This window comes from Phasianus colchicus, unplaced genomic scaffold, assembly GCF_987193195.1.
Source record: "Phasianus colchicus unplaced genomic scaffold, bPhaCol1.hap1.1 HAP1_SCAFFOLD_44, whole genome shotgun sequence".
Lineage (NCBI taxonomy): Eukaryota > Metazoa > Chordata > Aves > Galliformes > Phasianidae > Phasianus > Phasianus colchicus.
The window spans coordinates 648,599-664,299 of NW_028325224.1; the positions used below are offsets into that span (position 1 = coordinate 648,599).

The 15,701-nt window shown below is 57.4% G+C and overlaps 1 protein-coding gene and 1 pseudogene across 2 annotated transcripts; both read left to right on the forward strand.

Annotated features, from left to right (window-relative positions):
- Positions 1–6,495, forward strand: LOC149912031 (uncharacterized; annotated as a pseudogene). Its single transcript, XR_016462433.1, has 2 exons — positions 1–5,175; positions 5,733–6,495. The product of XR_016462433.1 is annotated as an uncharacterized LOC149912031 (transcript).
- A 27-nt stretch (positions 6,496–6,522) lies between these two features.
- LOC149912032 (uncharacterized) lies at positions 6,523–11,524 on the forward strand. Its single transcript, XM_090132814.1, has 5 exons — positions 6,523–6,833; positions 7,076–7,208; positions 7,394–9,617; positions 9,950–10,015; positions 10,114–11,524. The coding sequence occupies exons 3-5, from the start codon at positions 9,611–9,613 to the stop codon at positions 11,295–11,297; spliced, it is 1,257 nt and encodes a 418-aa protein (XP_089988940.1). The 5' UTR covers positions 6,523–6,833; positions 7,076–7,208; positions 7,394–9,610; the 3' UTR covers positions 11,298–11,524.
- The last annotated feature ends 4,177 nt before the right edge of the window (positions 11,525–15,701 follow it).

The window sequence follows — 15,701 nt, forward strand, 5'->3', positions numbered from 1 at the left end:
CTGAATGGGCAGCGGTACTGCAGCTTCTCTGGCAGTCTTGCAGCTACATCAGGAAGTAGCAGATGTGGATTTGAAAGAAGAACTCATTTCCTGGGACGTTCCCCTGTTCTTCCCCTAGCTGTCCCCTTGCCCCAGCCCAGATTCCCCTTGCATTCCTGTAGGTGTTCCTTCCATCCCCCATGGCTGCCCCTTGCTTTCCCCAAGATAACCCATTACCTTTCCATTACAGCCCACCCATAATTCCCTCAGAGCCCCGACACCTCCCTCCTCCCTCAATACTTTCCCTGCAAGACCCCAGTAGCCACCCTACAGCCCAGCACAGACCCCATTGCCCCTTAATGACCTCCTCAGACTAGGAACTTCTCCACTACAGCTGGCCCAAAACCTCACACACCTCCATAGTCCCAAGCAGCACCCCATATTCCCCGCTAGACTCCAACTGACCCCCATTATTTCCTCCCTGAGATCTCCCTAATTGCCTCCAGGGCTTCTTAGCAACCTCAGAGACCCTCACAGTCCCTGACAGGAACCCTGCCACTATTCCAGGACCCCAGTAGCCAACCTGGGCCCCTCCTCACCGCCTTCTCCCTCCAGAGAGCACAGAATTGATCAATTCTGGGGCAGGGGCAGGGGCAGCTGCAGCAGGAGAGGAATGCAAAGCTGGAGCAGGTGCAGGGCACAGATCTGGTTGCGAGTGATGGGGGGGGCATGGGGATATGGGAGCAGAGGAACGTGGGAGGATATGGGGATATGGTCCACAGGCTGCAGGAGCAGAGTGCTGCGAAGGCAACATGTGAGGTAAAGCTGGGACTTGTGGGCGTGGGAACGTGGGGTGGCATGGGGATGTAGAGGGTCTGGGGTCATGTAGGGAGGGGTTTGGAGTGAGAATGGGGGATGTGGGGTGGTGCTGGAATGCATTTTTTGATTTCTTCCTGAGAGGGGATTGGGGTTCCCTGTGGCCCAAAGGTGGGGCCCTGATCCATAACCCCACATGACCCCAAAACCCCATAGAGCTCAGCGTGACCCCAAGGCTCCACATGACCCATATCCCTGTGAGCACCATAACCCCGGATGAGGCTGTGGACAGTGATGGGTCTGTTCTGGGGTCGTTCAGGGGACGCTACAGGGTGGCTCTGGGGTCGCTGTACATCAGCTGCCTATAACATCCCCTGACCCCCGGCTTGCCCCCATCTTGCTGGGCAAGCTGGGAGTCCGGGGGGCTATGGAAGAGGTTCCATGATCAGAGCAGATTTACCACCAGCTCTGTGTGTGGGAACATCAACCCCACTGAGCTGTGGCTGTGTCCCATAGCTGCCCCATAGCATAGCAGCCCCAGAGCCATCCTAGAGCAGCCCAGAACAGCCCCATCACTGCCCATGGCCCGTGGCCAGCAGCAGTTCCACCACCAGCGGTGTGTTGGGTAAAGGCAGCTCCTAGGTGTGGCTGTGCCCCATAGCTGCCCCAAAGTGCCCCTTTGGTTCCTCCCATCCGTGTCCTTTGTCCATCCCACAGCTTTGTAGGGCTTCCCCCATCCCAGCAGATCCCCCCAAGTGCCCGTGGGCTGTGCAAGAAACGCTCTCATCACTGCTCTTCCATCAGGCACAGCTCTCGCTGCAGCAGCAAAGCTCATCTGTTATTGCTATGGCTTCTCTGCACTCTGCCTCCTTGTGGTGAGGGAGAAAAGGCGCAGCTGCTCACTGAGCTCCTTCTGCTCCTTTAGCTCTCCTCCCTTGGCAGTCCCTGCTCTCCTGTTCCCTCCTGGCTGGGGACTGCAGGCTCACAGTCTAGGCCACGCATCCGCTCTGCTGTTTCTCCAGGTGAGGTCTGTGGCCAACCTGGTCCTTTTGGTGTGATTGTGTGCTTTCCTATGCAGACAGGCAGGCAGGATTTCTGACAGCTGTTGCCATTGCTGTGTCTCATGCTCTGTCCTGCACCTGTGCCTTCCCTCATGTGCAGTCTCCACCTTACTTTGGCCAGAACATCCTGGCCCTGCTGTGCTCTGCTCAGCATCTGTCTGCTGAACAACAGCACAGCTCTCACTCTGATCCTACTTATCCTGCTATCCGTGCAGATGTTAGAATGTTTCCTGACCGCAACAGCTCAGATGATTGCCAGCAGCACCCAGCTGACACACAGCCGTGCTGACCACAGCAGGGTGCAGCTTCTTGTTGCAGAGTCCCGTAGCGGTGGGTGACCGTGCAAAAGGGGAATCCCACCGCTGCTGTTCTCCATCCTTCTCCTTCTGCACCACCATGCATTCCTTCCTCCTCGTGCTGCGCTGCCATCAGAGCTCTTTGTCCATTTCTCAGGGTCCTTGCAGCAATTACTCCAAGACCTGATGTTGGAGCCATTTCTTTACCACTGTCCCAACTGCTCCAACAGCCCCAGTCTGGGACGCCTTTTTGAAAGGAGTTCTGCTGTTCCTTCTGCAGGTGATTTGGATTTCTTCTCCCACTGTCCCCATTAAGGAGTTGATTTCCTGCAGTCCATCCCAGCTCCATCCCTGGTTCAAGTCTCCTTCATTGCCACGCAGCACCGCAGCACCCAAGCTCCAGCCCCTTCCTCAGTCTCGGTGGGATCGCTTTGTCACCAAACCTTGTGACAGGTGTTTCCCTGCAGAAGCATTCATGTCCTCCTTCTGCCTCTTTTGGACAGTTCCCATCTCTCCAAACTGAGAGAAACGGCTGCAGCCCACCCCATGTCGCCTTTGGGGCAGCTCTGGGGCAGCCCCACCCCGAGGAGTAGATGCCTTTTCCCCACACACAGCTGGTTCTATGGCCACATGGGGTGAGGTCACGGGGTTGTGGGTGATGTGGGGGTCCTGCAGGTCACAGAGTTATGGGATGACATAGGGTCGGATGGCACTGCACAGAGTTATGTGGTCAGATGGGGTCAGAAGGGATGGTAGGGTCAGGTTGGGTGATAGGGAGTTACGGGTCTCAGAGTGTTATATGGTGGGGGTGAGGTGGGGGCAGGGATCCCAGAGTTCTGGGGCCACAAAATGTTGGGTCGCAGCGTGTTGGGGGCAGGCAGGGTCAGGGAGTGCCAGGGTCGTGTGGGGGTATGGTTCACACAGGGCTGTGGGTCACATGCTGCCATGGGGTCACGCACGTACAGGGTTATGTGGTCATCTTGGGGTATGGCTCATGTGGGGTCATGGCTCGTGGCCCCACCTTTGGGCCACAGGGATCCCCAGTCCCATCTCAGGAAGAAATAAAACCACTCCAACACTGCCCCAGCTTTTTACCTCAGACCACTCCTCACATCCCCCCCTTCCCTCTATGTCCCCATAACTCCCCATATGCCAGTGTCCCACCTGCAGCGCATGTCTTGCCTTCTCCTGAAGAGCATTCTGCTCCTGCAGGCTCTGTTTCCACATCCATCCCATGTCCCCCACATGTATATTCATACAACCCCCCACAGATCTCCATAGCTCATTAAGGACCTCCTCAGACCTGGTACTCCTCCCTCACATCCAGCCCAGGACCTCACAGCGACCCACAGTTCCCATCAACAACCCTTATCCCTGCTCTGGGCTTCCTCCTTATCCCCTCCCTGTTTCCTCCTTCGGACCTCCCTTACCCATTCCAGGACCCCCTTGGATCTCACAGATCCCCACAGTTTCTGACTGGACCCCCATCACCGTCCCAGGACCCCTACAGCCCACCTGGCGCTGCTGAACCTGGCGTCCTCACTGTATTGTGCCACAGTGCTGCACCCTGAGCCCTTCTGCAGTGCTGCAGATCCCAGGGCAGTGGGCACTGCTCTGTATGTCTCCGCCCGGCCCAGGAACGCCATCCCTGCGCTGTCTGTGGAAGTCTTTTCTTTGCTCCTGGCACATCTTCCATCTGCAGAGCACATGAGGAGTGTCCCTCAGACTGCGCTCCAGGTTAACCTGCAGCGTCCAAATCAGGAATCCCGCAGCAACCCTCATCTCAGGATGGGGCTACAGCAGTGCCCGAGTGCCTTCATTAAAGAGAGGAGAATGAAGGAGCGTAACGGGGCATCTTTCCTCCTGACATTTCCCACCATCTGTGTGTTGGCTGTGCTATGTGAGTGGCATTTGGTCATAGAGCTGTGAGTGCAGGTACGTGTGCAAACAGGGGTGTGCAGAGATCATAGAATCATAGAATGGCCTGGGTTTTTAGTTTTCCGTGTGTGTGTGTGCACATGGCTGTGTGCAAGGCTGGAGCTGCGCTCTTGTACTCCTGCATGTGGGTGTGCAAAGTGATGGGTCTGCACACGTGTGTTTGTATATGAACACTGATGTGTGCATCAAGGTCTTTGCACACGGCTGTGTGTGTTTTCACACATTTGCATGCACATGGGTGGAGTGTGCATGCAGGTGTGCAAGGATGTGCTTGCATGTGCATGTAAATGCACAGGTTTGTGTGCGGGGAAGTCGTTGCACGTGGGTGTGTGGTTCTGCACACCTATGTGCAGGCAGATGTGTGTGCAGGGGAGCAGCTGAGGTTCCTGGGAACAGGAGATTCCTGGGAGAGGCGGAACTCACACGAGAGTGCTGGAGAGCACAGGGCCGGGAAGCAGAGCTCTGCAGCTCTGCGCTCTGCACAACAGCCTGCGGGATGGCCTGGAGCGCTGATAGAAGCAGGATAGAGTCACAGAATCACACAGAATGGCCCAGGTTGGAATGGACTTTGAGCATCATCTCTACCACCTTCCCACCACAGGCAGGGCCACCAACCTCCACATTTCATACCAGACCAGGCTGCCCAGGGCCCCATCCAACCTGGCCTTGAACACCTCCAGGGATGGATGGGGCATCCACAGCCTCTCTGGGCAGCTGTTCCAGCACTGCAAGTAAAGAATGTCTCCCTGACATCCAACCTAAATCTTCCCTGCCTCAACTTCAAACCATTTCCCCTTGTCCTGCTGTTCTTTACCCTTTCAGAGAGTTGACTTCCCTCCTCTTTAGAGGCTCCCTTTAGGTCCTGAAAGGCTGCCATTCGCTCACCCCACAGCCTTCTTTTCTCCAAGCTGAACCAGCCCAGCTCCCTTGGCCTGTCTTCTTAGGAGAGGTGCTGCAGCATTCTGATCATCTTTGTGGCACTCCTCTGCACCTTCTCAACATCTCTCTGCCTTCCTTGTATTGAGGGCCCTAGACCTGGATGCACTACTCCAGATGGGGAATGTGCGCCGCCTCAGCTTCTACAGGTGGGTGTTTGGGGGGATAGGGGGGCACCAAGATGGGATCTGGGGCTAAGGGAGCCAGGGGCCGAATGCTGCTCTGCTTTGCCCCCGTGGGGCTTCTGTGTCACTCAGGGCCTCAGCTCGGCGGCAGGAGGTGCTCTGTGTCCCCCCCCAGTGGTTTACCCACAACCCCCCAGTCCCTCTTTCTGACCTCCAGGGTCATACCCTCCTCTGTGCTCCCCTTCCCACCTGAATACTGGAGCACCCTCCCAACTCCAGTTCCCCCATTCTGATCCCTGCAGTCCTCCTCCACCCCCCACCTCACTGCCCCCTTCTCAGTTCCCTCCCCATCCCAAATTCTGACCCCCAGAGTGCCTTTCCTCGTCCCCTTCCCCTGTCCCACCCCTTCTATTCCCCCATTCTGATGCTCCTCTTCCCTTCCCCCCCCTCCGCCAGTGTACCCCCTGAATCCCCCATCCAGAATCACACCATCACACCATCACCAGGGTTGAAATCACCAATAGCTCTCACTAATCCGTGTCCCTCAACACAACGTCTCAGTGTTCCTTGACCACCTCCAGGGCTGGTGACTCCACCACTCCCAGTGCAGCCCATTCCAGCACCCGACCACTCTGTTGGAGCAGTAATATTTCCTAACGTCCAGCCTGAATCTCCCCTGGTGCAACTTGAGGCCATTCCCTCTTGTCCTGTCGCTGTTACATGAGAGAAGAGACCAGCCTCCAGCTCACCACGGCCTCCCTTCAGGAGTTACAGAGGGCAGTGAGGTCTCCCTGAGATCCTTCTTGCAGTGAGGGGCCCAGAACTGAACATAGCGCTCGAGCTGCAGCCTCACCAGAGCTGAGTGCAGCGGGACAATCACTTCCCTGCTCTGCTGCCATCACCATTTCTGATACAGGCCAGGATGCCACTGGTCTTCTTGGCCACTTGGGCACATTGCTGGCTCAGCTGCGTGCCAACCAATAACCCCAGGTCCGTTTCCTCTACGTTGACTTCCAGCTGCTCTGCCCCACGCCCATAGCGGTGCCTGGGGTTGTGGTGGCCAAAGTGCATCTCCAGTTGACCAGGAAGGCTGACAGATGATGGAAAGCAGCTTGGCTTTTCACCTCCCCCAGCTCCCCAGCACGCTTGGATGAATCTCATCTGGCCCCACGGACTTGTGGCAGTCCAGGTGGAACAGGATGTGAACTTTGGTTGGAAATGCAATGCCAAGGGCTGCACAAGCGTGGGACAGCTCTGAGTGTAAGGAAGGGCATCTGCTGGGTGAGTGCTTTGCTGGGTGAGCATCGCCCTGCTGAAGAGCAGCCGTTGTCTTTGCAGACAGCCACATCCATGGGAATTGGAAGCTTTTTCTGCCTTCCGGCTCTTGGCTGTTGCTCTGAGAGTGGAGGTTCTTGCCTGGAGAGAACCACCAGCAGAAAGGATCCCACGCGTGGCCTCTGAGCCCCTTCAGACAAAGCAGCTGGATGAGCGTGGCCTGTGACCTTGGCTTGGAGTTAAGCCAGCAGGCTTTGCCCAAAGCAGAATGACCTGTGGGCACAGTGTCCAGCAGGGGGAAGTGACCAACAGCTGGAGACAGCAGCAGCTTGAGCAGCGCTCTTGAGGGAAAGCCTCACTGTGAACACAAGCCCAGCAGAAGAGTAGCTTGTCCCTGTGCTCACATAGTAAGGTCTTCCTTTCTGACCTGTTACCTCTCAGCTGGTGCCTACAGCTGTGTGATGTGCTCTGCAGGAAGTGCTGATGTTTTGCATTTCACCTTGTCTTTCATCTTGCTTTAAAGCTTAGAGGCCACCTTAATTTCCACAGCCGTGAGCTTCGTGCCACAAGAGCTCTCCAGCTTCTACCTGTGATGTGAGGCTGTATTGTATCTACTTTAAGTCATGCTCTTTTCCCTTTTCATTTTAAGGTAGGAAAATTCATTTCTGGGCCGGAAGGAGAAGAAATGCAACAATCTTCCCTGCACTGTTCAGCTTGCCTGAGTTGCCAAGTGTTCCTCATTTTTCTTGTACCCTTCAATTCCAAGTCCACCTACAGTTAAGGTAAGCACCTACAGTTAAGTAAGCGATTTCACTATTTATTTCTGACTGTGGCAATTCAGTTCACAAGTCACACTTCATTTACAGTGCCTGCCTTAATTCTGACAAAGCTTGCAGTTGCAGCTGACTTCCCAAGGCATGGGCTTCTGCATTTGTGCTAAGGCCACATTTCCTTTCCTGTCTTGCAGGTCAGCTGGCGCTAGAAGTGGACGGTATCCCAGTGTGAATGAAGGTCAGTAGGAGCAGCTGCTGATGGGAGGAAGGAAGTGCAGGCTAATGGACCTGAAGCATCTCCCGGTACGGTAGCAGAGGAGGCGGTAGTGATGCTGGGGGGCAGTTGCAGAAGAACGGGAGGAACTCCTCAGCAGGAAGCCACAACCCCTGCAGCAAGCTGCAGGAGACTCAGCACGTGTGGATGCCCAGGAAGAAATGCAGGCCCGGTGTTTGAGCAGCGCTGGCCACGGAGTGCTGCAGCCCAAGAACAAAGCTATTCTGCCTTTGCCGAGATGGCTTTTCAGGGTGGACTAGTCTGTTCTCACAAAAACCAGAGGGCTGACTCATCCAAATGCTTGCTGGTTGCTTGGAAGCCCAAATCCTTCAGTCTCCAAGCTGGGGGCAGCCTGGGGGCAACATCTCCTGCGTGTGATCATGCGGTGCCTGAGCGAGAGGATGAGCCAGGCTGCTTACACAACAGGCATCTTAATTTCTCTGTTTTGTTACTTCAGATCACGCCATTGGGTGGCCCTCGTGTCGTTTTCTTAAAATTTGGTACCAGCCCTGGTGACTCTGGGCCAGAGCCCAAAAGGCAGGAACCAGTCCAGGAGCTTAAAGTCACGGCCCCAGTTAGAGAGGCTGGCGCCAGCCCTGGGACATAAAGATGCTGCCAGAGAAGCCAGCAGTGGCCCTGGGGCCTACAAACAGAGCCAGAGAGACTGGCCCTGGCCACGGGACCTGAAGCCACAGCCTGAGTGGCCAGCACCGACCCTGGGGATTAAAGCCCAGCCCCAGCCAGAGAGGCTGGCACGAGTCCTGGGCCTAAACCTGAAGCCACAACACAAGAAGCCAGCACCAGCTTCGGGCCTGAAGCCACAGCCTGAGAGGCTGGTGCCGGCCCTGAAGTCTGCAGCTCCAGCCAGAGAGCCCAGCACCAGCCCTGGGGCCCAAAGCCAGAGGCAGAGGCCAGCACCGGCCCTGGGGCACACAGATGTGCTTCCCACTGGTTTCTACTCATTCCTATAGGACTCCACTGACCACTCTGAGCCCATACTGGTCCTCACTGGGTTTTACTTTGCCACACTGGACTTCTCTGGTCCATACTGCTGTGCACTCCTCCCAGTTCCCACTACTTCCTCTGGGACTCCTCTGACCACTGCGAGGCCATACTGCGTTTTCATTGGGCTGCACAAGAGTCATCTTCACTTCTCTGTTGCTTTCCTTCAATTAACCCCCATTCAATCACCCCCATTCACCCCACTGGGTGACCCTGGCGTTGGTTTCCTAAAACGTGGGTCTAGGAGGTGACCACTCCCTTTGCCTGTGATGAAAGCACAGAAGCGATGCGGGCACTCGCTGAGGTCACAGTCGGTGCCAGGGTGGGAGCGTTTGTGCCACAGCTGGTGAGCAGAGCTGGTGCTCTGGTGAGCGTGCTGCACGCAGAGACTGAGCTCTGTGCTTTTCTTGAGAGAGATCACCCTGTGAGAGCCCACTGGAAGCAGCGCTGCGGCGTGTGTGTGAGCTGGGCACAGCTCAGGCTGAGCAGTGACCAGGTGAGCTGGGTTTGGTGCTGGCTGGTTGCCGGGAGGTGTCTCAGCAGAAAAGCTGGGCTGGGGAGGAGTTCCCAGCTCCAGCAGTGCCCTTCTGGCTGTATCCAGAGGAAATGGGTTCTTGTTGAGATTCCATCCCACGATTCGGTGAGGATGATGAAATGTCATTCCTCCCCTGGAAAACTGCTGCCGAGCCCCCCCTTCATGTCAGACCTTTCCAAGGAAGCAGAGCGCAGACTTCACAGAGTGCAACTTGTGGCTCACTGCTCCATGGATTGCTTGGTGTGCCATACCCAGCAGGTTTTCACCACACCGCGCTGCAGTCACGGCAGAGAGCCAGCTGCTCAGCTGTGGACATGGACGCTCAGCACAGCTGTGGGGGAAAAGGGGACCGGGGGGCACTTGCTGACAGAAGCCATGGCAGTCAGACACAAGCTGGAGCTAGTGATGGGCAGCTGTTGCAGCCAGCTGATGTCCAAGCATTGCCCTCCTCCAGAGACTACATTGCATGGCAGAAGAAAGCTGGGACAATGCTTCTTCCTTGTGACTTTTCACTTGTTGATACTTTCTGTAGGGTTCCTGTCCAGAAGGAGAACTCAGGAGTCAAGGCAGCTGAAGATTGCAGTTGCAGTGCTGTAGGCGATGTCAAGTAAGCATCCGTTTGGAGTGCAGGAAGGGGCAGTGAGAAGAGTTTGTGTCAGTTTGTGTTTGGGCTATCAAAGTAGCACCTTTCTGCTTTCCGGGGGGACATGGGCTTACTGGACAATACTTCTCTGCCTGCTGGTGTCTGTGAAATCAACATACAATCTGTTGTTGTAGGGACAAAAGCAGTGCATCTGTGGAATGGTGTGGGGATTTACGGTTACCTTTCCTGTCCTGATTGATAGTGGGAAGCCAGTGTTTAGCCTAGATCCCTTACTGTGAACATGGTACGGGTGAGCTGGCATTGACTCTTTGGGATTTTGTTGCTTTTCCCTGCAGTGGCGACCAGCTCGGATGTGCTGGAGGACATCACGGACATCCAGGGTTTGCTGTCTTGGATCAACGGTGAGTTTGGGGGCTGCAGAGCTGCAGGTGCGTGTTTGCACAGAGTGGGTGCGGGAAGGCTATCATCACCATTCTGGGGGATGTTCTTGCATTTTCAGACGTGGCAAGAGCTGTAGAGGTCCCCCATGAGAACCCCGGCAGCCCTGCCCCAGGATGCTTCGTCGCTGAGCTCCCTGACAACCCCAGGGACAGCAGAGAGCTCAGCACACAGCCTGCCTCCGGGACGCCCGCCGACCCCTTCTGGGGGCTCCCACCATCCCCCGGGTTCCTGCCTGAGCTGCAGTGTGGGTTGTCGCAGCTGCGCCCCATCACGCCACCTGCGAGTGCCCGGCTCAGTCCACGGCCGACCATGCTGGCTGTCACCACGCCTCCCTCAGCCCAAAGCGCACAGCCCACCGAGGAGGTGCAGCAGATGGAGCCCCAGGAGGTTCAGGCTCACTCGCCCCCGTCACCGGGCTCTGTCCCCAGCCGGGCGGCCGAAAAGAAGAAGAGGGGCAGCACCAAGCGGGCCAAGCGCCCTGCGCCTGCCGGCACCCCCCAGAAAGGGGAGAGCTCCCAGCAGGAGCAGCCCACCACCAGCGCTCCAGCCAAGAAAAGGAAGCTGCCGCCGCGCAGGGAAAGAGCAGAGAGAAAAGGCCGCAAGCGCCCGTGCCAAGCGGAGCTGTCTGGGGCCAGCGCAGGAGCCAGCAGCAGCGGGCAAGCGGGCACTGCCAGCGAGCTGCGCGTGCACTTGTGTAAATCCATCCAGGTCGTGCACCCGCTGGGGCAGAGGGTGACTGCGGTGGGCCCGGTGCGCCAGCCACCCTCTGCGCAGCCCCAACCCTCGGCCAGCACCGGCCCTGCTGCCCTCCGGCCCCAAGACAGCGGCACAGACAAGGCAGCGCCGGCATCTCCAGGCAGCGCGGGGCAAGAGGGGGGCACTGCCGAGAAGACGGCGCCGAGCTGCCTGCGCCCGTCCCCGCAGAGGAGCTCACCGCTGCGGAGGGACCCACCATCACCACCACCACCACCAGCAGTGCTGCACCAGCAGCAGCCTCGGCCGCAGCGCCCCGGGGACTTTGTGCCCTGCGTGGGGCCACGGGCGGGCGGCGGTGCGGTACCCATAGTGATGGAGGTGTCGCTGCCCATCACAGCCGAGCAGCGGCCCGAGCGGGAGCGCATGAAGAAGCTGGCCCAGGAGGAGCGGCAGCGGGCGGCCCAGCAGATGAAGATCGGCCCCGTGCAGTTCCTGGTGCAGCGGGAGATAGACATGGCCATAGCCGACCAGTATGGCTACCCGTAACCCTGCGCTCCTCGCCGGCCCCACAGCACCAGGCAGCAGCGGCAGCGTTCCAGAGGCACCGCCAGCAGCCCCATCCCTCCTTTCCAGAACCAAGCTGTCCTCCGGAGTCATCGCGGCAGTGGGACGGGACGTCATCTGGCAATGAACTCTTGTGGGATGGGAATTTTAGGATTATCGTCCTTCCTGTTACTCCTTGTTTTCTATGATACGTTATTAAAAGCTTTGTGTTCCCTTTGCTGTGTCCCTCTGCCTGCAGTCATTTGGGCCCTGTCACTGCCCCCAGCTCCTCATACCTGCCTCTGGGGCAGGATGGGGCACCACAGATGGCCGTGTCCCTCTGCTGCCACCACCAGCCCCAGCCTTCCTCTCTCCCTGCAGTCCTTTGTGCAGCGGGATGCAGAGGGTGTTTCACACAGCTTCCTGTGCTGCCCAGTACCATGAATTGCTGTGGGGATGGGCAGCAGGCACGGGTAGATGGAGGGGAATTGCCCTGGCCAGAAGAGACTCCGACAGGGGCAGTTCCCATGCAGGGGTGAAGCAGGAGCAGCAGGGCCTGACGTGCAGAAAGGCATAAAGACAGCTCCCAAGCCATGGCTCTTCTGCCCCCACGTTGTTTGGGTCCTGCCGGTTTTGTCTTCAGACAGGGACCCAACCAACTCTGTACACACACAGCAGGATTTGCCATCTGGCTGCCGCTCACGAGCGCTGCCCCCCAGGGCTCAGTACTGGGGCTGCTCCTATTGAACACCTTCATCAATGATTTGATGAGGGGACTGAGGACACCCTCAGTGCCAAATCTCACATTCCAAGCCCACAGTCAACATCCCAACCCCACATCCTACAGCCCACATCCCAATCCCAGTTCCAAACCTCATTCCCAGGCCCTCATCCCAAGGCCATCACTCACCTGTCAATCTCAATCCCTCACCCCAATCGCAATCCCACATCCCCGATCCCAATTCCGATCCCAATCCCATCCCCTATGGCAATAGAGAGCACCCCGAGGCCCCGCCCCCACAGCCGCTCCACCCAAGTTTAGTTGCAGTCAAGAAAAAACAGTCACAATTAGGGATTGACAAAGAGCGCACGGCCTGATTTGTCCAGCGACATTCCATGAGCTGCTGCACTACTACTGGTCCGGAGTAGAAACTGTGCAGCTTTGGACCACCAAGCTGCCATCCTGGCACTGCTCTTGTTGGAGGCAGTGCTCCAAGTTCTCCTGCTGTTGCTGACACCTGACGTTGCCCAGGGAGGACTCGGCCACTGCGCTCGGCTCCACCCCCTGTGCCACACACACGTGTACAGCCCACCACCCTTCCACCTGCTGTGCGAAAACACCATCCCATCTTGCACACTGCGGCCATATTGCCTTCCTCCTCCTCCCCCCACCAGTTCCCATTCCTGCTTCTCTTCCTGTGCCCCCCCCGCTTCGTTGCTGTGGCCCCAATAGCCTGCCACCCCCCTTAGCCCTCCGGTTTGCATGAGGCTTTGCATCGCTTCCTTTGTGCACAACCCCCCATTGCTGTGCCCCTTCTTGCACCCCTCTTTTGCAGCACCGTTTAGCCATCCCCCCCTACTAAAAGCACAGCTAACTCAGAAATCCAGATTGTTTTTAATTAGCGTTTTTAATTAAAACACAGCTTGCAGCCAGTGCTGTGAATCTTTATCACCGGACTGTGAGCTACTCCTGGCAGGGAATTCTCTCTCTGTACCATTGGTTTTGTAGCAGTCACTGTTACCTTTGCCTCAGTATCCCTCTGGGTTCTCTGTACGTGTCCCTTTCTGGAATCTTACCTCTCATTGGGAAACCCCTCACAACCTTTCCTCTTTGCTTTTCTGTACGGAACATCTGTATTTTATCCTCCTTTATATGAACTTTATTATAACCTTTGGGCTGTAATACCCCTGGCAATGAAACACAAATTGCATTTTAAAGTGACGCTGCTGTGTTTTGTACCAATTTCCAAATTTTTATTTTATTATTATTATTATTATTTTTTTAATCAGGACACATTATACCTGTTGCGGAGCACTGTGGCTCCGCAGCTGCACAGCACAGCATCTTAGGGACAGCTTTTATTGAGCTGGCAGGCGTAACTGCCGGACGCCGGACAGGCGGTACATCCCCTGCACCACGCCTTGCTGCTCAGTGAATGCAGCGCCGCCCTGCAGGACCTGCGGGACTACAGAACAAGCGCCAGCCTTCAGCTGAGCTCGTTAGTCAAGACCTGGTTCAGGCTGCGCTCTTCTCTCATAAAAAATCATACATCATAAAATCAATTGAGCTGGAAGGGACCCTTAACGGCCACCTGGTCCAACCCCCCTACAGGGAGCAGGGACCCCCACAGCTCCATCAGGTGCTCAGAGACTCATCCAGCCTGACCTTGGGTGTCTGCAGGGATGGGACAACCACCACCTCTCTGGGCAACTTGTGCCAGTACTGCACTACTCTTACCATAAAACAATGTTTTCCTTATATCCAGTCTAAATCTCCCTTCTTTTCGTTTGAAATCATCCCATCCACCAAGCCCAGCCGGGCTACTGCTTGGTTCTTCCTCGGAGGAGAAAGCTGTCAGAGATGTCACTGCAGGAGCTGGTGAGAAAACTGGACGCAGATGTGTACTTGGCTTTAAAGAAGTGCCAGGACCTAGGAATCAGCCCGGAGAAAGTAATTCTGGGGAAGCCAGAGACACTGCAAGTCTCAACGCAGCTCCCACAAGAGCGGTGGTGTTAAATCGCACAGAATCATAGAGCCATAGAATTGCTCAGGTTGGAAAAGACATTAGAGATCACCGAGTCCAACCGCAACCTGACCATACTCCCCTCACTCTAACAACCCACCACTAAATCATGTCCCTGAGCACCACAGCCAGACGTCTTTTGGACGCATTCAGGGACGGTCAGGGACACATCCCCGCTTAGCCAGGGCTGCTGAAGGATGATGGAGAGCGGCTTTGCAGCCACATCTGCCAACTCCCTCAGCACCCCCGGCTGCAATCCATCCGGCCCCATGGACTTGTGGGTGTGCAGCTTTCGGAGCAGGTCCAAAGCCATCTCGCCGTGGGTTATGCCTATTCTGTTCCCCATCCCTATCTACCAGCACAAAGGGCTGTGTGCCTCACTGGGAAGGACTGAGGCAAAGAAGGCACTGAGTACCTCAGCCTGATCCTGATCCTTGCTCGCTGCGTTCCCCCCTGCGTCCAACAGGAGATGGAGATTCCCCTTCCCTTTCTTCCCTTCCCCTTCCCCTTCCCTTTCCCTTCCTTCCCTTCCCTTTCCTCCCTCCCTTCCCCCCTTCCTCCCTTCTTCCTTTCTCTCTCTCTCTCTTTCCTGTCTTTCTTCCCTTTCTTTGCCCTTCTTTCTTCTCTTTTTCACTTTCTTCCCTTCCTTTCCCTGCTTCCTTTCAGCCTAGCTCTCACCGTGTTGTCCAGATCCCGGTGCTCCTTTTCCCATATCTCCACGTTCTGCCCGGATCCCAGCGTTCCACTGCGTCTCCCTGCGGATCTCCCACCCCACAGCCCCACTCCCTCCGGGCCGCCATCCCCGGAGCTCCGCCCTTCCCCTCCCCCAGCTCCGCAGGAGATCCCTGAGGGCTCTCCGTTCCCCCCCACTCATCTTCGCCCCCCGCCGTCCCTCCAGCCCCACTCCGGCTTCAGGCCGTGCGTGCAGGCCGCGTTGCCGTGGCGACGGCGCATGCGCGACGGCGTCGCCGGAGCGACGGCGCCTCAGCGCGCCTGCGCCGCTCCGTTGCCGCGGCGCCTGCGCCGTCCCCGCTGAGTGACGTCATCAGCCCCGCGACCCGAGCGGGAGGCGGCCGTGCGGAAGTGGTGCGGGGCACCGCGGGGCTCCGAGCGCCGCCTCGGCTTCGACGGGTGGGCGTTCGGGGGGGCACCGGGGCGGGGGCCGGGGTGAAGGGGGTTGGGGGCCGCGTGCCGCTCCGCGTTGGCCCCGTGGGGTCTCTGTGCCGCTCGGGGCTTCCGCTCGGCGGGGGCGGCTGCCCTGTGTCTCCCCGCCTCCCCCACCCCGTGTGTTTCACTGCCCTCCTCCCCTCCCCCTGCCGCTGGTCGCCCACAACCCCCCCGTCCCTCCGTGTGACCCCCGGGGTTGCACCTCCGCCCCCCCCGTTTACTCCCCTTCCAGTTCCCCCGTTCTGATCACTGTAGTCCTCTTCTACCCCTCCCCTCTGTGCCTCCCCCATTCTGACCCCCAGGGTCCACCTGTCTGCACCTTCCCCCCCCGATCCCTCCCCAGCCCCCCGTTCTAAATCCCTCGTGTCCCCCCACCCCCTCACGAGTCTCCCCATTCTGTCCCCGAGAGTTCCCCCACTTTCCCAGTCCCCTCTATCTGACCCCCAGAATCCCCTCTCCTCCCCCAGGTACTCCCACTCCAATTCCCCCATTCTGA